Source organism: Carcharodon carcharias, chromosome 9 (genome assembly GCF_017639515.1).
Source record: "Carcharodon carcharias isolate sCarCar2 chromosome 9, sCarCar2.pri, whole genome shotgun sequence".
Lineage (NCBI taxonomy): Eukaryota > Metazoa > Chordata > Chondrichthyes > Lamniformes > Lamnidae > Carcharodon > Carcharodon carcharias.
In genome coordinates this window covers 14,259,504-14,286,757 of record NC_054475.1, presented here as the reverse complement: position 1 = coordinate 14,286,757, position 27,254 = coordinate 14,259,504, and the positions used below count along the sequence as shown (strand labels likewise).

The window sequence follows — 27,254 nt, the reverse complement described above, 5'->3', positions numbered from 1 at the left end:
TCCATCGATCACAGATTTGAAAATTTTCAATTTCCGGTTTTTGAGGTGGGGAAGTTGGGGCGAGTTGTGTGTTTCCACTACCCTTTGTGTAAAAAAAATTGATCCTATATTCACCTGTGATTTCCTTAATTCTGATTTGAAGATTGTACTTCCTCCGCTTCTGACTGGAGACTGAACTCACAATACACATGGCAGAACATGGGCTCCGGCCTAACTTTTTTTTCAATTAGAAAAAGGTTTGTCTGTGAAAATGCAAACAATATATGCAACTGGGATGCCTTCAAACTACGGTACAGTGTAGAATGCATTTATTTTGCATTAGCTTATGACTGTAGGAACTGCACTTGCAGACTGCCAAACATGAACATACTGATATAAAAACAGAAAATGCTGTAAAAACGCAGCCGGCCTGACAGCATCTGTGGAGCGAGAAACAGCATTAACGTTTGGAGTCTGAATGACTCGTCTTCAAAGCATTCTCTGAAGAAGAGCCACACGGACTGGAAACATTAACTTTCTCTCTCTCCGCAGAGGATGTCAGACCTGCTGGGTTTTTAAAGCATTTTCTGTTTTTATTTCAGATTTCCACCATCCGCAGTATTTTGCTTTTATATTAACATACTGATAGTAGTGTAAGAATTATTACAATATTTTAAAAAACATTCTTAAACCATATAAAGTTCAGGTGAGTTGCACTATTGAAATCAGCAGCAGCGAACCAGAGCCTCATTCTTAATGTCTTCACAGACTTCCTGTTACAGTTTGAAGGCTTATATGGACGCGAATCAACGGATAGATTAGTTATAACCAGGCAAGTCCCTCTATCACTCTCACTCGCGTTGTCTCCCTTTCTCTCTCTCTCTCTCTGCTATCCTCTTGGAGCTAATGTTCATAGTGCAGGTTGTCTTGTTAATACAGAGTTATACAACTGCCTTCAGAAAGTGCAGGCCCTTCTTTCTCGTGCAGAATCGCAGCTTCACATCCTTCTGAATGATCGTTAGGAGCGGTCAGCAGCCTTTTCCCACTTATTAATAAGGCATTGACGTACCAATTTAAAAAAAAACAAAAAAAAAATGACCAGATGGGAGAAATTAGTCGCATGCAGCTGGTGTTACAGGGAGATCCTCATCACTTCACAACTACAGAAGCCGTGGTTGTGCTTCACCTTACAGAGTCTCTTGTTTAATGGGCAGTTGCACTGTCCCATTCGGGAAAAAAAAATAATTAACATTGCAGAACGATAAGGTTCAGGATTTACGCTTTATATTGCAATTCCCCCTACTGATAAGGAATATGCGATGATTTACTGAACATGTCCAGCGGTTCACCATGGTCCCCTGGGAGGTGTAGTCCATTCTTTTAGTGCTTCACAGGGTATTAATTAAAGAGAAAAGCCATGCAGCTAAACTACAACTCCCCAAAATGCCACGCGCCTTCACGCGCATATCCCATATGAAAGGCGGCTCTGCTGGCTGAAATCATGTCTGGTCAAGCCAGTCTGCACGTTTAGGCGCTTTGCAGGTGTGAAAGTCGACTGTCTCTTGGCACTCTTTGCACTTCACGGCACAGCACCAGTGGAACTTGCACTCGCACTTCGTGACTCGCACGACTCGAGTGGTGTCATAGCCCCGTCCGCAGCACATCACTTCGCACCCATCCGTATCCCTCGAGGACTTGTTGCACACTCTTCCCGCTGTGCCCAAAGACCCTGGAAGAAAGAAAAAAAGGTGGGACCGTTGAAAGGTGGTGTAAATGCAGCGAGACACGCAAGACATTACAAGACAGGCATTCCCTGTGTAAAAGTTCAATGTTAAACAGACCTCAGGTAGATTTGGAAACCAAATGACTTTCTTTGGTTGAGGTCACTCATTGGCCAGGTCACTCATGAGAAGCCCCTGCTCTTCCTCAAAACAGTGTCACGAAATTGCACCCGCCTGACTGGGGGGGGGGGGGGGGGGGACCAGGGCCATGGTTTAATGTCTTATCTGAAAGATAGCACCTCTGACAGTGATTCAGAGACAAGAGTATGCAAAACTTAATGAACTGGGGCAAAAACAAAAAACAGCTGGAAAAACTCAGCGGGTCTGGCAGCATCTGCAGGGAGGAAGACAGTAAATGTTTCGCGTCTGTATGACTCTTCATCAGGACTGAAGTTCATGAAGTTCTGATGAAGAGTCATACGGACCCGAAACATTTACGGTATTCCTCTCTGCAGATGCTGTCAGACCTGCTGAGTTTTTCCAGCTATTCTTGTTTTTGTTTCAGATTTCCAGCATCCGCAGTATTTTGCTTTTATCTTAATAAACTGGGACTTTGATTTGAGGTGTCTGTGATTTATATGCTCCACAGCACAGTAATGGACATGCATAGATATGGATGGTCCAAGTTTCCGTGAAACACAAAGGGTCCATTTCACCTTGAACTATGGGAATTGTACAACAATTTCCTTTTATTGAAATATAATCAGAACATTCACTATGGAGAAGGACGATATAGGTGTAGAAATCATGGAGGGGGACTCTGATATACTTGAACAAATTAGCATTGAAAGGGAGAAGGTATTAACAGTTTCAGTGGGCTTAAAAGTGGATAAATGCCCAGGGCGAGATGAGATATATCCCAGGCTGCTGTGAGAGGCAAGGGAGGAGATTGCAGGGGTTGTGACACTAATTTTCAAATTTTCTCTGGCCAGGAGGACAGCGAATGTGGTACCATTATTCAAGAAGGGTAGTAGGGATAAACCAGGTAATTACAGGCCAGTGAGTCTAACACCAGTGGCAGGGAAACTATTAAAAAAATTCTGAGGGACAGGATTAATCTCCAATTGGAGAGGCAAGGATTAATCAGGGGTAGTCAGCATGGCTTTGTCAGGAGGAGATCATGTCTAACAAATTTGAATGAATTTTTCAAGGAGATGACTAGTTGTGTAGATGAGGGTAGTGCAGTTGATGTAGTATACATGGACTTCAGTAAGGGGTTTGACAAGGTACCGCATGGGAGAATGGTCAAGAAGGTAAGAGACCATGGGATCTAGGGCAATTTGGCAAATTGAATCCAAGTTAAATTAATAGCAGGAGGCAGGGGGTGATGGTCAAATGTTGTTTTTTGCAATTGGAAACCTGTGACAAGTGGTGTTTCACAGGAATTGGTGCTGGGACTCTTGCTGTTTATAGTATACATTAATGATTTAGATGTGAATATAAGAGGTATGATCAGTAAGTTCACAGATGGCACAAAAATTGGTGGTGTCATAACTAGTAAGGAGGAAAGCCTTAAATCACAGGACGATATAGCTGGGCTGGTAAGATGGGCAGAGCAATGGCAAATGGAATTTAATCCTGAGAAGTATGAGGTGATGCATTTTGGGAGGACTAACAAGGCAAGGGAATACACAATGAATGGTAGGACCCTAGGAAATACAGAGGTTCAGAGGGACCTTGGTACATGTCCATAGATGCCTGAAGGCAGTAGCACAGGTAGATAAGGTGGTTAAGAAGGCATATGGGATACTTGCCTTTATTAGCCAAGGCAAAGAAAAAAGAGCAAGGAGATTATGTTGGAGCTGTATAAAATGCTAGTTAGGATACAGCTGGAGTACTGTGTGCAGTTCTGGCCGCCACACTGTAGGAAGGAAATGATTGCACTGGAGAGATTGCAAAGGAGGTTCACCAGGATGTTACCTGGGCTGGAGCGTTTCAGCTCTGAAGAGAGATTGGATAGGCTAGCGTTATTTTCCTGAGAGCAGAGAAGGCTGAGGGGAGACTTGATAGAGGTATACAAAATTATGAGGGCCATAGATAGGGTAAGTAGGAAGAAACTTTTCCCCTTAGCGGAGGTGTCAATAACCAGGGGGCATAGATTTAAGGTAAGGAGCAGGAGGTTTAGAGGGGATTTGGGGAAAAATCTTTTCACCCAGAGGGTGGTTGGAATCTGGAACACACTGTCTGAGGGGATGGTAAAGGCAGGAACCCTCACAACATTTAAGAAGTATTTAGATGAGCATTGAAACGCCATAGCATACAGGGCTGAGGGGCAAGTGTTGGAAAATGGGACTAGAATAAATAGGTGCTTGATGCCCGGCATGGACATGATGGGCCAAAAGGCCTGTTTCTGTGCTGTATAACTCTATGACTAAAACTTATGAAATGGCAAAAATCAGAAAAGGTCATTAAAGTTCATCCCTCAAATTCGGCAATTGACTGATTACAGCATCCAGTTCCGTTCGGAACACCCTTCATGTTTTTAGCTCTCCTATCCTGTCCTTCAGATTATTCGAAATGCTTAGTTGAGTAAAAAGTTGTTCCTAATTATCTATTTTAAATTTGCTTCCCACTAATTTCTGTTTGTATCCTGTCGTCTTCACTAAATGACTATTGAAGATCTTAGCGTTCAAACACTTAACCTGCACAGACCTCATCTGGAACAACTGTGTTCAATCTTGGGGACCACATATTAGCCTGGTTTTGGGGGGTGGGGTACTGTGTAGATTCACCGGAATGGTACCATTGTTTAAATTATGAGGACAGGTTTTAGAAAATCAGCAGGCATCCGCGTGAGTTTAGGAAGGCAGCTCACTACCACCATTACAAGGGTAATTAGGGGGGCAATAAATGCTGGCCTAGGCAGTGACACCCACATCCCATGAATGAATAAGAGAAAAAGGAGGTTGAGGGGTTGATAAAATCAAAGTTTTTCAGATAGCACAGGGATACAAAGAAATTATTTCTTCTGGTCGGGAAATCCAGGACAAGATGGCATCAGCTTAAAATTAGAGACAGGCTGTTCACCGAATCACAAAATTGTTACATCACAGAACAAGGCCGCTCAGCCCATTGTGACTGTACCGGCTCTCCAAATGAACGATTTACTTTACTATTCTTCCGTCTTCTCCCCATAACGCCGCACATTCTGCCTATTCAGATAACAGTTCAATACTCTTCTGAATGCTTTGATTGAACCTGCCTCCAAAATACTCTCAGGCAGAGCATACCAAACCCTATCCACTTGCAATGTGAAAAAGATTTTCTCATGACGCTTGCACTTCTTTTACCAATTACTTTAAATCTGTGCCCTCTTGGTCTCGATCCTTTCACAAATGGGAACAGTTTTCCCCCATCTACACTGTCCAGATCCCTCATGATTTTGAATACCTCTATCAAACCTCCTCTCAGCCTTCTTTTCTCTAAGAAAAATAGGCCCAACTTCTCCAATTTGAACAAAAGCAAAAAACTGCAGATGCTGCAAATCCAAAACAAAAATAAAAATACCTGGAAAAACTCAACAGGTCTGACAGCATCTGCGGAGAGGAACACAGTTAACGTTACGAGTCCGTATGACTCTTCAACACAACTAAGGAAAAATAGAAGAGAGGTGAAATAGAAGCTGATTTAAGGGGGTGGATGGGACAAATAGAGCTGGATAGAGGGCCAGCGATAGGTGGAGATTGCCAAAAGATGTCATAGACAAAAGGACAAAGAGGTGTTGACAGTGGTGATATTAGCTAAGAAATGTGCTAATAGGTGACATTTAGGGTAGAAAGCAGGACGAGCAAGGGACACCCCCCACCAGGGCTTTCTGTACCTTCCCTAGAATTTTGAAGAATGAGGAGTGACCTCATTGAAACTTACAAACTTCTTACAGGGCGTAACAAGGGGGATGTAGATAAGATGTTTCCTCTGGCTGGTGAGTCTAAAACCAGGGGACGTAATCTCAGGTAAGGGATAGGCCATTTAAGACTGAGATGAGGAGGAATTTCTTCACTCAAAGGGTGGTGAATCTTTGGAATTCTCCACCCCAGAGGGCTGTGGAAACTCAGTCATTCAGTATGTTCAAGACAGAAATCGATAGAGTTCTGGAGACTAATGACATCAAGGGGTATGGAGATTGTCCGGGGAAGGGCATTGAGGTTGATGATCAGCCATGATTGAATTGAACGGCGGAGCAGTCTTGACAGGATGAATGCCTACTCCTGTTCCTATGTTCCTATGTCTGAAGTCCTCATTCATGCCAGGATAGAGAGCTTTGAAGTTCCAGTTCCAAGCTGGAGACTCTGCACCTTTTGTTTCTTGGCTACCTATTTACCATTTGCTTGTCAGGGCAGGATCCTTAATCTTCATGCACCCATCAAGGAAGGCTGTTTTTTGGGGGTCAGTACTTCATTGGCTGGGGCTGCCCAGCTGAGGCAGGTGATGGTTGGCGAATAGAATGCGATGATCTTTTCCGCCATTGGGGGCAACACTTCTCCTTCCTCTTCCCTAGCTCTCCCCCTACCCCAATTGAACTGGACTTCTAACCCATAAGCTGCTACCTCCCATTCCCTGTTGAGATAAGGGTGAAATGTCCATTCTATTTGTTATGAAGGATGAAGCATCCTCTTCATTTGTTTTTTGGCTGCATCTGCATCTCCTACATGACCGAATCCTGAGGCAGCGAGTCCTTATGCTCGGAACCCACTTTGTTGCCGGAGTTGCTGGAAGTTGCTTGCTTAAAGGGGTCACCAGCCACTTACAGGACACCACTCCATTTCCTTCAACTCTTCCAAGCTGGACCCACAAGGCAGTGGGTAATATTTGACCCATAGCTGGGACCTGGTTGATGGATGCCAGGCCACATCCACGTGCCAGTGGTCCTATACATTGCATCTCTGGAGAGCCAAGGTTCCCCTGAGATCCCCTGCAGTTCCGCCCAGGGCCCAAGGGTGCCTAGTTGCCATGTGTCACTGCGAGGAGGCAGTACAGGCGATCTTGCTAATGCAGAGGCTGGGCAGTGGCAGAAGAGACTTACGCAGTCGGCTCCCTTTTTGCAGTAAGCTAGATAGTGGCAGTGGATCATGCAACTGCACTTGATGCTGTGGCAAAACCATTGACACATAAGCAGGTCAATGCTAAGAAGCATGGAACCATGCTGCAAATGGAATTTTTTTCCCCTCCATAGAGATGATGGCAATTACTGCTATGTTGGGCTGGATAAATATCAGAATGGAAGTGTTATCAAGATTATATTAATGGTCTGAGGTGATCGGCAATCATTGAGCTTAGTGGTTCCAACTCATTGCTGAAATCATGGGAAAGTTATCCCTGGAAAGCAACCATCCTGGGCGGGATCATTGGGACCGAGGTTGGATAAATATTCTGCAGTTGGTGAAAGAAAGCATTAGCATGGTTTATGACCTGCCCCTTTCACTGTCCAGCTGAGAACCAGTTTCACCTCCTAACTTGTCTGAGATAAAAGTAGAAATCCTGGAAATACTCAGCAGGTCTGGCAGCACCTGTGGAGAGAGAAACAGAGTTAACATTTCAGGACAGCCGTATACCCAAAGACCAGTGAAATGGCCACTGGGTCACAGCCTCCTGGGTACCCATACCTCTGCTGCAAGGACACCTGCAAGCAACATATGAAGATGGCAGGCATTGATACAGACAACTGGGAGACAGTCGCTGCCAACCGTGACCTCTGGTGGCTGACTGTTTGGAGGGGCATTGGAAGAGGTGAGCAGAAATGAAAAGCACAGCTGGCCGAGGAGAGGGCCCAGGGAAAACAGAGGCCAGCACGTCATACACCTTCTCAGCCCACTGTCTCCCTCAGCAGCAAAGTGGCAGAGAGTGCCATGTAAGAGTGGGGATACTGAGCCACACCACGTGATGCTTAACACAGAGTGGACCACCAGGGCGCAAACCACCGTCTTATGTAACATGATTGAGTCCTCGATAGGGAAAATTTTGTAGGATTGGATTTGATGACATTTTGATTAACACGCTTCATTTGTCATAATGTTCTCATTAAGTACTTTTGAATATTCATATGAGTCCCACTTAGCTTTTTCTGAAGGCTCATTTTCCAAATTGAAACAATATGTGTTCAAACATTAAGAGAAGTCAATATGGGCAGCTGAGTGCTAGTCTTGTGTGATGTAAAATCTTTGATCTAATACATGAATCGAGTGGTCCCCACTTTGTGTGCTAATCTTTACATTCAAAGCACGATATGATTAAAATGCCCCCAGTGTGGTCCTAATAACATTAATGAGCCTAATTCTTGCTTTTGTGCCAATTTATCATAACAACCAGTAAATTACAAAGGTTAAATGCCAGATGCAGTACATTGCATACGCAAATCTGCAGGTTACAAAAATTCTAGCAGAAGTCCTTCAAATATGCAATAATTTCTAATTGTGCAGTTACACGAATCCCAGGGTGCAGATATATGGATCTCAGGGTGCAGATACACCGATCTAGGGGGTACAGATGCACTGATCTAGGGGATGCAGATGCACTAATCTAGGAATGTAGATAGACTGATCTTGGAATACTGATACAATGATCAAGGAATGCAAATACAATGATCCTGTGGGTGCAGATACACTGATCGAGGGGGTGCAAATACAGTGATCTATGGGTGCAGATAGACTGACATAGGGGATGCAGATTCACTGATCTAGCAAAGCAGATACACTGATCTGGTGGTGCAGATACATAGATCTAGGATGGCAGATACACTGATCATGGAATGCAGATACAACGATCTAGGAGTTCAGATACACTGATTTGGAATGCAGATACACTGGTGTAGGGGTGCAGATACACTGAGCAATGGAGTGCAAATGGCGACATTGGAAAGCAGATACACTGATCTAGGGTGTGCAGCCACACTGATCTAGGAATGCAGATATACTTATCAAGGAAACCAGTTACACTGATCAAGGAATGCAAATATACTAATCTAGGAGTGCAGATACAATGATCTGGGAATGAAGATACACTTATCTAGTGGGTGCAGTTACACTGTTCTAGCAATGCAGATACACTGATCTAGGAATGAGGATACACGGATCTTGGAATTCAGATACACTGATCGAGGAATTCAGATACACCGATCGAGGAGACCAGATACAATTGTCAATTAATGCAGATATACTAATCTAGGAATGCAGATGCACTAATCTTAGAATGAAGATACACTGATCTAGTGGGTACAGTTACATTGTTCTAGCAATGCTGATACACTGATCTAGGAATGAGGATACACTGATCATGGGGTGCAGATACAGTGGCCTAAGTTGCAGATACACAAATCTATGTGGTGCATATATGCTGATCTAGGAGCGCAGATACACTGATCTCGGGGGTGCAGGTACATTGATCTAGGAAAGGCAATATACTGATGTAGTGGTGTCAATACACTGATCGAGCAATGCAGACACACTGATTGAAGCATGAAGATACATTGTTCTAGGAGTGCAGATACACAGACATAGGACTGCATATACACTGATCTAGACAGTGCAGAAACCCTGATTTTTGGGGTGTAGACACACTGATCCAGGGAGTGCATGTAAACTGATCTAGGGTGTGCAGATACACTGATCTAGGGCATAAGTATACATTGAACTTGAAGGTGCAGATTCACTAATCTACAGGTGCAGAGACATTGATCCAGTCTAGTCGTTGGTTTGTAGTTACACTAATATTGGAATGCAGCTAAATGTTTCTTAGGGGTGTAGATACAGTCATCTAGGAATGCAGATACAATGATCTAGGCAGTGCAGACACACTGATCTAGGAGTGCAGATATACTGATCTAGGAATGCAGGCACAGTGATTTAAGGGTGCAGATACACTGATTGAGGAATGCAGTTACACTGATCTGTGGGTGCAGATGCACTGATGTATGGAGTACAGATACACTGATCCAGAGGTAAAGATACACTGATCTAAGGGCCACAGACACACTGATTTAGGAATACAGATACACTGTTCTAGGGGGTGAAAATATACTGATCTAGGTGGTGAAGATACACTGCTCTAGGGTGTGCAGATACACTGAAGTAGGGGTGCAGATACACTGATCTAGGAGGTGCATATACACTGATCTAGGAATGCAGATACACTGACCTTTGCAGTGTAGATAAACTGATCTAGGGGCTGCAGGTACACTGATCTAGGAATGCACATACAATGATCAGTGTATGTGCATTCATAGATCAGTGTTTCTTCACCTCTAAGGTCAGTGTATTGGCATTCCTAGAATACTGTATCTGCACCCCCTAGATCAGTGTATCTGCACACGCTTGACCTGGGTACCTTCATTCCTGGATAAATGTTTCTACACCCTCTTGATCAGTGTATCGGCATGTCCTAGATTAATCTATCATAACCCACTACTTCAGTTTATCTGCATTCCTATAGCAGTCTACTGTATTCCTAGATCAATATATCTGCAGCACCTAGTTCACTGTATTTGCTTTCCTAGATCAATGCATCTGCATTCCTCAATCATTCAGTTCCTGTCCAAGTCACTCATCATCCTGAATGGAAATATATCACCATTCCTTCACTGTCACTGGGCCAAAATCCTGGAACTCCCTTCTTAACAGCACTGTGGGTGTACCTACGTACATGGACTGCAGTGGTTCAAGAAGGCAGCTCACCACCACTTTCTCAAGGGCAACTAGGGATGGGCAATAAATGCTGGCCCAGCCAGCAAAGCCCACGTCCCATAAATGAATTTTTAAAAAATGCACTGATCTAGGAATGCAGGTACACTGATCTAGGGGGAATATATACACTGAAATGGTGGGAGTAGACACACTAATCTAGGGCGAGCAGATACACTGATCTAAGGGAGCAGATACACTGATCTTGGGGAGCAGATACACTGATCTTGGGGTGCAGAAACACTGGTCTAAGAATGCAAGTAGACTGACGTAGAGGGAGCAGATATACTAATCAAGAAGTGCAGATACAGTGATCTTGGAATGCAGACACACTGATCTAGGAGGTGCAGATAAACAGATGTAGAAGGTACACTGATCTTGTAATGCTGATAGAGTGGTGTAGGGGTACAAAAACAATATTTATAGGGTGCAGATACACTGGCCTGGGAATGCAGATACACTGATCTAGGAATGCAGATGCACTAATTTAGGAATGCTGATACATTGATCTAGGAATGCTGATACACTGTTCTAGGATTGCAGATACACTGGTCTGGGGGTTGCTAATACACTGATCAAGGAATGCAGACACATTGATCCCAGAATACAGATACACAGTTGAAGGGGTGCAGTTGCACTGATCGAGGATGCATGGATTTAGGAATGCAAAAACATGGATCTAGAGGGAACAGATGAACAAATCTAGGAATGTAGTTACAGTGATCGCTGAAGGCAGATACATTGATCTAGGAGGTGCAGATGCCCTGATCTAGGAAGTGCAGATTCACTGATCTTGGAATGCAGATAGAGTGGTATATGGGTACAGAAACAGTATCTTTGGGATGCAGATACACAGACCTAGGAATGCAGATACACTGATCTGTGGGAATATATACACTGATCTGGGAGTTGCCGATACACTCATCTAGGAATGCAGATACATTGGTCCCAGAATGCAGATACACAGTTGAAGGGGTGCAGTTGCACTGATCAAGGAGTGTGGATGCACAGGTCTCGGAATGCAAAAACACTGATCTAGAGGGAACAGATAAACTAATCTAGGAATGCAGATACAGTGATCTCCAAAGGCAGATACATTGATCTAGGAGATGCAGATACTCTGACCTAGGAGGTGCAGATTCACTGATCTTGGAATGCAGATAGAGTGGTGTATGGGTTCAGAAATGATATCATAGGGGTGCAGGTACACAGACCTAGGAATGCAGATACACTGATCTAGGAATGCAGATACTCTGATCTAGGAAAGCAGATACATTGAACTCCATATATCGATCTTGGAATGCAGGTACACTGATGTAGGGGTGGAGACACACTGACCTATGAGTGCAGATGCATGGAGGTGGGGCACGGAGATACACTGATTTAGTGAGTGCAGATACACTATCTAGGGCATGTACATACACTGATATAGGAGGAGCAGATGTACTGATCAATGGGGTACATATACACCGATGTAGGGGTTACATATACACTGCTCTATGGGGTGCAATACACTGACCTAGTAAAGCAGATAGATCAGCGCATCTGCTCCCCATAAATCAGTATATCTGCATTACAAGATTGGTGTCTCTGAATTTTTAGATCATTGTATCTGCAATCCCAGATCAGTGGTTCTGCATTCCTAGTTCAGTGTATCTGCATTCCTAGATCAGTGTATCTCCATTCCTAGATCCATGCATCTGCATTCCTAGATCAGTTGGATAGATCCAAGGAGTGTAGATACACTGAAGTTGGAATGCAGATACAGTGATTTTGGGCTGCAGAAACACTGATCCAGGAGGTGCAGTTACATTTATCCAGGAATGCAGATATACTGATCCAGGAGTGCAGGTACAGTGATCTCAGAGTGCAGATACACTAATCGAGGAATGCAGATACACTGACCTAGGGGAGTGGATACATTGATTTGGAGTGCAGAAACTCTGGCCTAAGAATGCAGTTACATTGACTTAGGAGTACAGAAACACTGATCTAGGAATGCAGATGCATGGATCTAGGAATGGAGATACACTGATCTAGGAAAGCAGATACACTGAACTAGGAATGCAGAACCACTGATCTGGGATTGCAGATACAATGATCTAAAAATTCAGAGACACCAATCTTGTAATGCAGATATACTGATTTATGGGGAGCAGATGCGCTGATCTGGGAATGCAGAAAGACAGATCTCATATATGCAGATTCACTGAAGTCTGAATGCAGATATATTTATGCTCAGGGTGTAGATACACTGATCTAGGTGTGCAGATACAGTTATTGAGGATACACTGATCTAGGAATGCAAATGCAAATGCAATGATCTCGGAATGCAGATGCACAGATTAAGGAATTTAGATGTCCTGAGTGTCACAGATCTTGGGGTGGGTGGGGGGGGGGGTGTGGTGGGGGGGCACAGATACACTGACCAAGGATACACTGATTTAGGAATGCAGATACACTGATTTGGGAGAGCAGATACATTGATCTAGGTAAGGATGGGGACCATTTGGCACCAGCTCTCCAAATGAGCATTATGATCTAGTGCCATTGCCCTGCCTTTTTCCCGTACCCTTGCACATTGTTTCTATTCAAGTAATCACCTGATGCCCTCTTGAATGCCTCGATTGAACCTGCCTCCACCTCACCTCCAAGCAGTGCATTCCAGGCCCAAACTACTCATTGTGTGAAAAAGTTTTTTCTCACATCACATTTGCTTCTTTTACAAATCACTTTAAATCTGTGCCCTCTTGTTCTTGATCCTTTTACGAGCGGGAACAACTTCTCCCTAGCTACACTGTCCAGCCCCCACATAATTTTGAACATCGCTATCAAATCTCCTCTTAGCCTTCTTCTCTCCAAGGGGAACAGTCCCAATCTCTCCAATCTATCCTCATAGCTAAAGTTACTCATCCTCGAAACCATTCTTGTAAACCTCTTCAGCACTCACTCCAATGTGTTTGCATCCTTTTTATAATATGGTGACCAGAACTATACACAATATTCCAGCTGAGGTCTAACAAAGGTCTAATATAAATTCAGCAAAACCTCCCTGCTCTTGTACTCTATGCCCCTATTAATAAATCCCAGGATACTATATGCTTTGTTAACTGCTCTCTCCACTTGTCCTGTCACCTTCAATGATCTATGCACATATACACCCAGGTCTTTCTGCTCCTGCACCCCGTTCAAAATTCCACCCCTTATTTTATATTGTCTGTCCATGTTCTTCCTATCAAAATGCATCACCTCATGTTTCTCCACATTGAACTTATCTGCCACCTATCTGCCCACTCCACCAAGTTGTCTATGTCCTCTTGAAGTTATATACCGTCCCCCTCGCAGTTCCCAACACTCCCAAGCTTCGTATCATCCGCAAACTTTGAAAATGTCCCCTGCACAGCAAGTCTAGATCATTAATATATATCAGGAAAAGCAAGGGTCCCAAAACCGACCCTTGGAGAACTCCGCTACAAACCTTCCTCCAGCCTGAAAAACATCCATTGACCATTACTCTGCTTCCTATTTTTCAGCCAATTTGTATCATGTTGCTACTGTCCCTTTTATTCCACGAGCAATAACTTTTCTCACAAGTTGGTTGTGTTGCACAGTGTCAAATGCCTTTTCCAAGTCCCCGTACACCACATCAACAGCATTACCCTCATCGACCTTTTCTGTTACCTCTTCAAAAAACTCCAGCCAGTTAGTTAAACACAATTTCCCCTTTAGAAATCCATGCTGGCTCTTGTTTTATCAACCCGTATTTTTCCATGTGACTATTAATTCTATTCCGAATAATTGTTTCTGGAATCTTTCCCACCACTGAAGTTAAACTGACTGGTCTGTAATTGCTGGGCTTATCTTTACAACCTTTTTTGAACAAGGACATAATGTTTGCAATTCTCCAGTCCTCTGGCTCCACCCCCAAGTGTAGGGAAGACAGAAAGATTATGGGCAGTGCCCCTGCAATTTCTACTCTCGCTTCCCTCAATATCCTTGGATATATGTCATCTGGTCCAGGTACCTGGTCAACTTAAAGTACCAAAGTCAATTCAACACTTCCTCCTTGTCAATTTTGAACCCTTCTAGTGACAGAGTTTCCTTAGAATCTGTCCCCATGGCCTGGATAGCATCTACCTCCTTGGTAAAGACAGATGCAAAGTATTCATTTAATATCTCAGCCATGGCCCCTTGGTCCATGTGTAAATTCTCTTTTAGGTCCCTAATCATCCCTACACCTCCTTTTACTAGTCTTTTGCTATTTATATGCCTATAGAAGACTTTGGGATTCCCCTTTATGTGGATTGCCAATCCTTTATCATAATCCCTCTTCGCTTCTCTAATATGCTTTTTCATCTCCCTCCTGAACCTTCTGTATTCCTCTTGGTTCTCAATTGTATTTTCTACCTGACACCTGTCATAAGCGCATTTTTTCTTCTTTATCTTAATTTAAATCTCCTTTTTCATCCAGGGAGCTCTGGACTTGTTTGCCCTACCTTTCCCTGTCGATGGAATATACCTTGATTGTGCCCGAACCAATTCGTTTTTGAAGGTAGTCCATTGTTCAGCTACAATTTTTTTTGCCAATCTTTCATTCCAATCTATCTGGCCCACCTCCGTTCTTGCCCCATCAAAGTTGGCTCTTGTCCAGTCTATTGTCTACTGTCCTTTTCTATCATCATCCTAAAACGCACAATGCAATGATCACTGTCTCCTAAATGTTCTCTCAATGACACTTGATCTACTTGGCCCGTCTCATTTCCAAGAGCCAGGTCCAACAGTGCATCTTTTCTTGATGGATTGGACACATACTGCTATAGAAAATTCTCCTGAACACAATCTGGGAACTTTTGCCCCTCTCCACCCTTTACACTACCACTGTCCCAGTTTACATTTGGATAATAAAATCCCCGATCATAACTACTCTGTAATGCTTGCATCTCTGTAATTTCCCTGCAGATTTCTTTTTCTACATCCTTCTTACTAGTTGGTGGTGTATAGACTACTCCGAGCAATGTAATTGCACACTTTTTGTTCCTTAGCTCTAGCCAAATTGATTATGTCCTTGAACCTTCTGGGACATCCTGTTTCTCCAGTAGTGCAATGCTCTCCTTAACCAATTCCCCACCCCGCCTCCTTTCCTTCTTTTCCTATCTCATCTGAACACCTTGTACCTGGGAAAATATAACACCTAGTTCTGCCCTTCCTTGATCCAGGTCTCTGTTATGGCCACAACATCATGTTTCCACATGGCAATCTGTGCCTGTAACTCCCCAATCTTATTTACTATACTCTGTGCATTCACAAACATGCATAATAACCCTGATTTAGATTTTTTTACTTTATCCCTTGCCCCAACTTTACCTATTAACTTAATAGTTTTTATACTAGTGCTATCTGTCCCTCCCAGTTCACCCTGGTATTCCTCTCTAATATTTTCTCTTGGTTCCCGCACCCCTGCCAAGGGCAGGGGAAGAGCAGATACACTGATCAAAGGGTGCAGAAACACTGGTTTAAGAATGCAAATACACTGTTAAAAGAATGTAGATACATTGCTCTAGGAATACAGAAACACTGATCTAGGTGTGCAGATAAACTGACCTATGAGTGCAGATACACTGATCTAGGAATGCAGAAATGCTGATCTCGAAATGCAGATGAGCCTTTCTTGGAATGCAGACACACTAATCTAGGAATGCAGATACACTGATCTAGGAATGCAGATACACTGATCAAGGAATTCAGATACACTGATCTTGGAATGCAGATATAGTGGTATAGGGGTGCAGATACACTGATCTACGAGGTGCAGAAAGTGACATAGGAATGCAGATACACTGATCTGGGGGTGCAGATTCATTGATCTTGGATTGCAGATTATCTGATCTGGGGGTAAAGATACACTGAACTAGCAAGTGCAGATACACTGATCTAGGGGTTGCAGCTACACTGATCTAGGGGGTGCAGATACACTGATGCAGGAAAGCAGATGCAATGATCCAGGAATGCAGATACAATGTTCTAAGAATGCATAAAAACTAATCTAGGTGTGCAGGTACACTGATCTAGGGGATGCAGATATACTCACCTGGTTGGTGCATATATAGCATTCTATGAATGCAGATACAATGATCTTGCTGCGTTCAGGCAGTCTAATCTAGGATGTGCAGATCCACTGATCAAGGACATGCAGATATATTTATCCAGGAATGCAGATAGAATGGTCATTTGTGCACAAATACACTAATCCAGGAATGCAGATAAACTCTCTAGAAATGCAGATACACTAATCTGCAAATACAATATTCTAGGAATACTGATAAACTGATCTAGGAATGCAGATACATTAATGTAGGCATATAGATACACTGATCTGGAAATACAGATACACTGATCTAGGAAGGCAGATACACTGATCAAGGAATGGAGATACACTGATTGAGGAATGCAGATACTCAGATCCGGGGGAGCAGATAGACTGCTCTAGGAATACAGATATACTGATCTAAAAAGACAGATACACTGATGTGGGAATGCAGGCATAATGATCTATGGGATGCAGGTACACTAGTGTAAGAATGCAGATACATTGATATAGGAATGCAGATACACTGATCAAGGTGTGAAGATACACTGATCTAGGTGTGCAAATACACTAATTGAGGAATGCAGATACCCTGATCTAGGAATGCATATACAATGATCTAGGAATGTAAGTACATTGATGAGAGAATGCAGATACGCTGATCTAGAAATTCTATACACTGACCAAGGGATGCAGATACACTGATCCAGGGATAGCAGATACACTGCTCTAGGAATACAGACATACTGATCTAAGAATGCAGATAAACTGGTGTAGAAATGCAGAAACACTGATCTATGGGGTGCAGATACACTGATGTAAGAATGCAGAAACACTGATATAGGAATGCAGATACACTAATTGAGGAATGCAGATACCTTGATCTAGGAAAGCAGGTCCATTGACTGGGGAATGTAAATACACTGATATAGGAATTCAGGTACAATAATCTGGGAATGCAAATACCTGATGTGGGAATGCAGATACAAAGATCTTGGAGTGCATATACACTGATCGGGGGAGGCAGGGGTGGGGTGGTGGGACACACTGATCTAGGAATACAGAAGCATTCAGCTAGGAAGAGCAGATACACTGATCCAGGGGTTCAGAAATGCAGGTCTAGGAATGCAGATACACTGTTAAAAGCATGTAGATACACTGCTCTAGGAATACAGGAACACTGATCTTGGTTTGCAGATACACTGATCTTGGGGGAGCAGATGCACTGATCAAGGAATGCATACACACTCATCTAGGAATGCAGATACACTGATCAAAGGGATGCAGAAACATTGATCCAGGAATGCAGATACACTGTTTTAGGTGTTCGAGGAATGCCGATATTCTGATCTAGGTACACTGACCGAGGATTGCAGAAACACTGTTAAAACAATGTAGGTACACTGCTCTAGGAATACAGAAACACTGATCTAGCAATGCAGATGCACTGATCCCGGGGAGCATATACACTGATGTAGGAATGCAGGTATACTGATCTAGCAATGCAGATACACAGATCTACGGGGAGCAGATACATTGATCTAGAGGTGCGAAGCATTGGTCTCGCAATGCAGATGAACAGTTCTAGGAATGCAAATACACTGATCTAGGAATTCAGATAACCTGGTCTTGGAATGCAGATGCAGTGGTGTAGGGGTGTAGATACACTGATCTACAGGGCAAAGATTGTGACATAGGAATGCACATACATTGATTTGGTGGTGTAGATACACTGATCTGGGGTGCTGTTGCACTTATCTGGGAGTGAAAATATGCTGATCTAGCTAGTGCAGATACACTGACCTAAGGGTTGCAGATACACAGATGTGGGGGTGAAAATACACTGATCTAGCAAGTGCAGATATAGTAGTGTAGGGGTTGCAGACACATTGATTCATGGGTGCAGGTACTGTGATCTGGGGGTGAAAATACACTGATCTAGCGAGTGCATATACACTGATCTAAGGGTTGCAGATACACTGTTCTGGGGTGGTGGGGGGCGGCGGGGGTGGGGGGGGGGGGTGTTGCAGATACACTGATCCAGAAATGCAGATAGACTGATATAGGAATGCAGATACACTGATCTAAGAATTCAGATGCACTGGTCTTGGAATGCAGATACACTGGTGTGGGGGTGCAGATACACTGATCTACAGGGCGAAGATTGTAACATAGGAATGTAGATAGACTGATCTGGGGGGTTGATGATGTGGGGGTGAAAATATACTGATCTAGCGAGTGCAGATACACTGATCTAGGGGTTATAGATACTCTGATCTAGAGAAGTAGATACACTGATCTAGGAATTCAGATACGCTGATCTAGGAATGCAGATATACTGATCTAGGAATTCAGATGCACTGATCTTGGAAGACAGGAACAGTGGGGTAAGGGTGGAGAGAAACTGATCTATGGGGTACATTGGAACACAGATACACTGATCTGGGGATGAAGACACACTGATGTAGTGAGCACAGACACACTGAGCTAGGGGGTGCAGATAGACTGATCCATGAATACAGATACACTAATCTAGGAATTCAGATACACTGGTGTAGGGATGGAGATACAGTGATCTATGGGGTACAGATGCACTGATCTAGGAATGCAGTTACCCTGAACCAGAGGGTGCAGATACTTTATTTTAGAAATGTATTATTCTAGGAATGCAGATACACTGATCTCAGGGATGCAGATACACTCATCTAGGGGCTGCAAATACAATTATCTCGGGGATGCAGATAGAATCATCTCGGGGGTTGCAGGTACACTAGTGGATGCAGATACCATATTCAAGGAATGCAGATACACTAATCTCATAATGCAAATACAGTGATCTAGGGGGTGCAGATACACTGATCTTAGGCTGCAGTTCCAGTATTCTAAGAATACAGATACACTGACCTAGGTGGTGAAGATACACTAATCTAGGGGGTGCAGATGCACTGACCTAGGAATGCAGATACACTGTTCAAGGGCTGCAAATACACTGATTGAGGAATGCAGACACAATGATCTAGGAATGAAGATATACTGACCTGGGAATGCAGGTGTACTGATCAGGGAATGCAGATAAATCCATGCAAGAATGCAGATAAATGATCTAGGACACGCAGATACACTGATACAGGGCATGCAGGTGCACTGATATAGCGGGTGCAGGTACATTGATCCAGGAATGAAGATACACTGATCAAGGAATGGAGATACACTGGTGTAGGGGGAGCAGATGCACTGATATAGGAATACAGAATCACAGGTCTTTGAATGCAGATACACTGATCTAGAAATGTAGATGCACTGACCCTGGAATGCAGAAACATGGATGTAGGGGGTGTAGGTGCTCTGATCCAGGAGGAGCAGATAAATTGACCTATAGAATGCAGATACACAGATGCAGGAATGCAGATATACTGATCAAGGAATACAGATACACTGATCTAAGAATATAGATATACTGATCTGGGAATGCAGATGTACTGATCACTACAATAATCCAGGAATGCACATAAATTGATGTAAGAATGCAGATACACTGATATAGGGGAGCAGATACACTGATCTAGGAATGCAGATATACTGATCTTGGGATGCAGAAACGCTGATCTCAGAATACAGACAAGTTGATTTCTGGGGCGTAGGTAAATTGATTGAGGGGTGCAGAAACAATGGTGCAGGAATGCAGATACACTGATGTAAGAATATAGATACAATGATGTAGGAATGCAGATACTCTGATCTAGGACCAAATACACTAATCTAAGAATGCAGATATACTGATCTAGGTGTGCAGATACACTGATATATGGGGTGCACATACACTGATCTAAGGGCTACACATACACTGATCTAGGGGCTGCACATACACTAATCTAGGAGCTTGAAGATACACTGATCTAGGGGCTGCAGATACACTGCTCAAGGGGCTGCAGATGCACTGATATAGGGGCTGCAGATGCACTGACCTAGGGTCTGCAGATAACCTGATCTAGGAATGCAGATACACTGTTCCTGGAATGCAGATACACTGATCTAGGCATGCAGATAACCTGATCTAGAAATGCAGATGCAATGATCAACAAATTCAGATACAATTATCTTGGAATGCAGATACATTGATCATGGGGTGCAGGTGCACTGACGTAGGAGTCACACAAGGATCTAGGAATGAAGATACACAGATCTAGGCAATGCAAATACATTGATCTAGGAATTTAGATACACCGGTGCAGGGATGCAGATACATGAGGTGCAGACATACTGATCTAGGAATGCAGATACACTTATCTAGGGATGCAAAAACACAGGTCTAAGAATGAAGATGCATTGTTCAAGGACTGCAGATACACTGATCTAGGAATGCAGACACACTGATCAAGAGAAGAAGATGATTGAGGAATGCACTGATGTAGGAATCACACAAGGATCTAGGAGTGAAGATACATAGATCTAGTTGGTGCAAATATACTGAGTTAGGGGTGCAGATACAGTATTCCAAGAATGCAGATATACTGATCTAGGAAGGAAGATACACTGATTTAGGAATGCAGATGCACTGATCTAAGTAGGCTGATGCACTGGTCTAGGAATTCAGGTACATTGATCTAGGTGGTGCAGATACGGTAATCTCGGGTCTGCAGATACACTCATCTAGGAATGCAGATACAATGTTCAAGGAATGCAAATACATGAATCTTGGAATGCAGATACACTGATGTAGAGGTGCAGATACATTGATCTAGGAGGTTCAGGTACACTGACCTAGGAATGCAGACACACTGATCAAGTGGTGCAGATTCATTAATCAAAGAATGCAGATACACTGATCTAAGAAAGTAGATATACTGATTTAGGAATGCAGGTATACTGATCTGTGAATGCAGATAAACTCATGTAGGAATGCAAATAAATGATCGAGGGGGTGTAGATACACTGATCTAGGGCATGCAGGTGCACTGATCTCAGGGCATGGAGATAAACTGATCTGGGAGGGCAGATACACTGATCCAGGAACACAGATAGACTGCTCTAGGATTTCAGATAACCTGACCTAGGAATGCAGATGCACTGATCTAGGAATGAAGATATACTGACCTGGGAATGCAGGTGTACTGATCAGGGAATGCAGATAAATCCATGCAAGAATGCAGATAAATGATCTAGGGCATGCAGATACACTGATACAGGGCATGCAGGTGCACTGATATAGCGGGTGCAGGTACATTGATCCAGGAATGAAGATACACTGATCAAGGAATGGAGATACACTGGTGTAGGGGGAGCAGATGCACTGATATAGGAATACAGAATCACAGGTCTTTGAATGCAGATACACTGATCTAGGAATGTAGATGCACTGACCCTGGAATGCAGAAACATGGATGTAGGGGGTGCAGGTGCTCTGATCCAGGGGGAGCAGATAAATTGACCTATGGGATGCAGATACACTGATGTAGGAATGCAGATACACAGATGCAGGAATGCAGATATACTGAGCAAGGAATACAGATACACTGATCTAGGAATATAGATATACTGATCTGGGAATGCAGATGTACTGATCACTTCACTAATCCAGGAATGCACATAAATTAATGTAAGAATGCAGTTACACTGATCTAGGGGAGCAGATACATTGATCCAAGAACGCAGATACACTGATCTAGGGGAGCAGATACACTGATCTAGGATTGCAGATATACTGATCTTAGGGTGCAGAAACACTGATCTCAGAATGCAGACAAATTGATTTCTGGGGCGTAGGAAAATTGATTGAGGGATGCAGAAACAATGGTGCAGGAATGCAGATACATTGATGTAAGAATGCAGATACACTGATGTAAGAATGTAGATACAATGATGTAGGAATGCAGATATGCTGATCCAGGAATGCAGATACACTAATTTTGGAGTGCTAATACACTGATCCAGAGGGTGCAGATACCATATTCTAGGAGTGCAGATACACTGATCTGGAGTGCAGATACAGTATTCTAGGGGCTGCAGATACACTCACCTAGGAATTCAGGTACACTGATCTATGCGGCGCAGTGACAATTATCTAGGGGCTGCAGATAGATTAACCTAGGGGCTGCAGATACACTGATCTAGGAATTCAGATACACTGATCTTGGAATGGAGATACACTGGAGTAGGGGTGCAGATTCAATGGTCTACGGGCGTGCAGGTGCATTGATCTACGAATGCAGATACATTGATCATGGGGTGCAGATGCACTGATGTTAGAGTACAGATGCCAGGATCTAGGAATGAAGATACACAAATCTAAGCAGTGCAAATACTCTGATCTAGCAATGCAGATACACTGATATAGGAATGCTGATGCACTGATCTAGGTGTGCAGATCCACTGAAACTATAAACTGAACTCATGGTGCGGAAACAATTGTCTACGAATGCACATGCACTTATTTGGTGTGCTAATACACTGATACATGGCTACAAATTACTGCTATCATAACTTTTAACAAATTCCCAAATTAATCTCCATTAAGGCAACAGCAACCCATAGACTTAACCAGACACCAGACAAAGCATTTTCACCTTACGAATTCAAAATGAGGTTCTTTTCACTTTGGTTCCTGTGGAGGCAGTTGGAGGCTTACAGCTGCTGTTGATCTCACATTGCCTCTGCGCTGCACACCTGAAAACTTCTGAAGTTATACCTACCATTGCCCATTGAATGTAAATTCTTATTGCAACACCAGCCTCTTCTAACAATAAAACCCTTCCATAGTACCAATTTTATTAGTAATATAAACATATGGTTTGGTATCTGCTTTCATTATTTTCAACCAACTTCTTGAATGCTCTATTCAAACAATGCAAAAGCACGCTATCTCTCTTACATATCAAAACTAGTACACATCAAATCATCCAGACTAGCTGGCTTTAATCCAATTAAGACACACCCACAGACTAAACCTCTATTTTAAAAGAAAAATATTTTCCAATAATATTATATACATTAATAGTTTCATGATATAGATACGCTAATCTAGGTGAAGCAGGTGCACTGATATAGCAATGCAGGCACACTGATGCATAAATGCAGATACACTGATCTAGGTGGTGCAGATACACTGATCTGGGGGCACAAGATACACTGATCTAGTGGGTGCAGAGCCACTGATCCAGGCATGCAGATACACTGACCTAGGAATGCAGATACACTGATCTAGGAATGCACTCATACATGGGCTGCAGGTATACTGATCCAGGAATGCAGATACACTGATCTACAAATGCAGATATACTGATCTAGGTATGCAAATTCACTGACCTAGCATTGCTGATGCTCTGATGTAGGAATGCATATACACTAATCTAGGAATGCAGATACACTAATCCAGGAATGCAGATACACTGATCAAGGGGCGCAGATACACTAATCTAGTTGCTGCAGATACATTTATCTGGGGGTGCAGATATAACATTCTTGGAATACAGAAAGACTGATCTAGGGGGTACAGATACACTCATCTGTGAGTATACTCATCAAGGAATGCAGATACAATGTACAATGAATGCAAATACGCTGATCTTGGAATGCAGATACACTGATGTAGGGGTGCAGATGCACTGATTCAGGAAAACAGACACACTGATCAAGGAGCGCAGATACACTGATCAAGGAATGCAGATACACTGAGCAAGGAGCACAGATACATTGATCAAGGAATGCAGATACACTGATCTGGGATTGCAGAAACACTGAAATAGAAATGTAAATGCACTTATGTAGGATTGCAGATGCACTGACCTAGGAATGCAGGTACACTGATCTAGGAATTCAGATACACTCATCTTGCTATGCACATACACTTATCTAGGTGGTGCAGATACACTGATCTAGGGGGTACAGATACACTGATCTAGTGGGTGCAGATACGCTGATCCAGGTATGCAGATACACTGATCCAGGAATGCAGGTACAGTGATCTACGAATGCAGATACACTGATCTAGGTGTGCAGGTACACTGACCTAGCATTGCTGATGCTCTGATGTAGGAATGCAGATACGCTGAGCCAGGAATGCAGACACTAATCCAAGAATGCAGATACACTGATCGATTAATGGAGACATACTGATATAGAAACACAGGTATATTGCTCTGGGAATGCAGATAAATGATCTAAGGGTTACAGATACAGCCTGCAGATGCACTGGTCTCGGACACGTAGATACACTGATTTGGGGGTGCAGATACGCTAATCTAGATGCTGTAGATACACTTATCTGGGGGTGCAGATATAATATTCTTGGAATACAGAAAGATTGATCTATGTGGTGCAGATACACTGATCTCGGAATGCAGGTGCACTGATCTAGGGGGCACAGATACACTCACCTGCGAATATACTCATTAAGGAATGCAGATACAATGTACAATGAATGCAAATACACTGATCTTGGAATGTAGATACACTGATGTAGGGGTGCAGATACACTGATTCAGGAATGCAGACACACTGAGCAAGGAGCACAGATATACTGATCAAGGAATGCAGATACACTGAGCAAGGAGCACAGACACATTGATCAATGAATGCAGATACACTGACCTAGGATTACAGAAACATTGATGTAGGAATGCAGGTACACTGATCCAGGATTGCAGATACACTAATGCAGGATTGCAGACACACTGATCAAGGAGCACAGATACACTGATCAAGGAATGCAGATACACTGATGTAGGATTGCAGATGCACTGATCTAGGAATGCAGGTACACCGATCCAGGATTGCAGATATGCCGATGCAGGAATGTAGATACACTGATCTAGGGATGCAGGTACACTGATTTAGGAATGCAGGTACAAAGATCTAGGAATGCAGGTACACTAATCTAGGATTGCAGATACATTGATGCAGAAATGCAGATACACTGATCTTCGAATGCAGGTACACTGATTTAGGAATGCAGGTGCACTGATCTAGGAATTCAGATACGCTCACCTTGCTATGCACATACACTAATCTTAGTGAACCAGATACACTGATCTAGGAATACAGATATAGACTCATAGACTTCTACAGCACAGAAGAAGGCCATTCAGCCCATCATTTCCATGCTAGTCAACAAAGATCTGATTACACTAATCCCATTTTCCCTTGCTTGGCTCATAGCCCTGGAGGCTATGGCAACACAAGTGAGTATCTAAATACTTCTTAAATGTTACAAGAGTTTCTGACTCAACCATCTTTCAGGCAGTGAGTTCCTGACTCCCCTCTGGGTGAAAAATATTCTCCTCAACTCCCCTCTTAGCCTTCGACCGCTTACCTTAAATCTATGCCCCCTGGTTATTGACCCCTCTACTAATGGAAAAAGTGCCTTCCTATCGACCCTATCTATGCCCCTCATAATCTTCTAGACCTCTATCAGGTCCCCTCTCAACCTTTGCTGCTCCAAGGAAAACAGCCCCAGCCTATCCAATCTTTCCACATAGCTCAAACCCTCCAGGCAGTATTTTGGTAAATCTCCTCTGAACTCTCTCCAGTGCAATCATATCCTTCCTATAATGTGGTGACCAGAACTGTACACAGTACTTCATTTGCTGCCTAACCAGCATTTTATACAGTTCCAGCATAACCTCCCTACTCTTGTATTCTATGCCTCGGCTAATAAAGGCAAGTATCCCACATGCCTTCTTAACCACCTTATCTACCTGCCCTGCTACTTTCAGGGATCTGTGGATATGCACATCAAGGTCCCTCTGATCTTCAGTACTTTCCAGAGTCCTACCATTCATAGTGTAATCCCTTGCCTTGTTAGCCCTCCCCAAATGCATTATCTCACACTTTTCCAGGTTGAATTCCATTTGCCACTGCTCTGCCCACCTGACCAGTCCATTGATATCCTCCTGCAGTTTATGGCTATCCTCCTCACTATTTACTGCCCTACCAATTTTTGTCTTATCCATGAACTTCATGATCATACTCCCTACACTTAAGTCCAAATCATTTATGTACACCACAAACAGCAAGGGCCTCAGCACTGAGCTTTGTGGAACCCACTAGAAACAGAATTCCAGTCACAGAAATATCCCTCTACCATCATCCTCTGCTTCCTGCCTCTCAGCCAATTTTGGATCCAATGTGCCACTTTGCCTTGGATCCCATGGGCTCTTATTTTCTTGCCCAGCTTGCCTTATCAAAATCCTTGCTAAAGTCCATATAGACCACATTAAATGCATTATCCTCATCAACACTCCTGGTTACCTCCTCAAAAGACCTGATCAAATTTGTCAAACATGGCCTTCCCCTAACAAATCCATGCTGACTATCCCTGATTAATCCGTGTCTCTCCAAGTGCAGATATATTATGTTCCTCGGAATTCTATCTAGTAACTTCCCCACCAACGAGGTTAGACTGACTGGCCTATCCCTGCCTCCCTTTTTTAGTAATGGGACGACGTTAGCAACCCTCCAGTCCTCTGGCACCTCACCTGTGGACAGAGAGGATTTGAAAATTACTGCCAGGACCCCTGATATCTCTTCCCTTGCCTCCCTCAACAGCCTGGAATACATCTTATTGGGGCCTGTGGATTTATCCACTTTTAAGGCAGCTAAACCCACGAGTGCCTCCTCTCTCTCTATGTTAATTTCCTCTAATATTTCACAGTCCTCCACCCTGATGTCTATATCTGCATGTTCTTTTCCATTGTGAAGACTGATGCAAAGTGTTCATTGAGCACTGTACCTACGTCTTCT

At 43.2% G+C, this 27,254-nt stretch overlaps 1 protein-coding gene across 1 annotated transcript in view; it reads right to left on the bottom strand.

Moving 5' to 3' along the window:
- Positions 1-551: 551 nt before the first annotated feature.
- wnt2bb (wingless-type MMTV integration site family, member 2Bb) overlaps positions 552-27,254 on the bottom strand; it is a 93,676-nt gene continuing 66,973 nt past the window's right edge. The window contains exon 5 of the mRNA XM_041196226.1: positions 552-1,708. Within this exon, the coding sequence (XP_041052160.1) occupies positions 1,479-1,708 (230 nt within the window). The 3' untranslated portion in view covers positions 552-1,478. The remainder of the gene's footprint in view (positions 1,709-27,254) is intronic.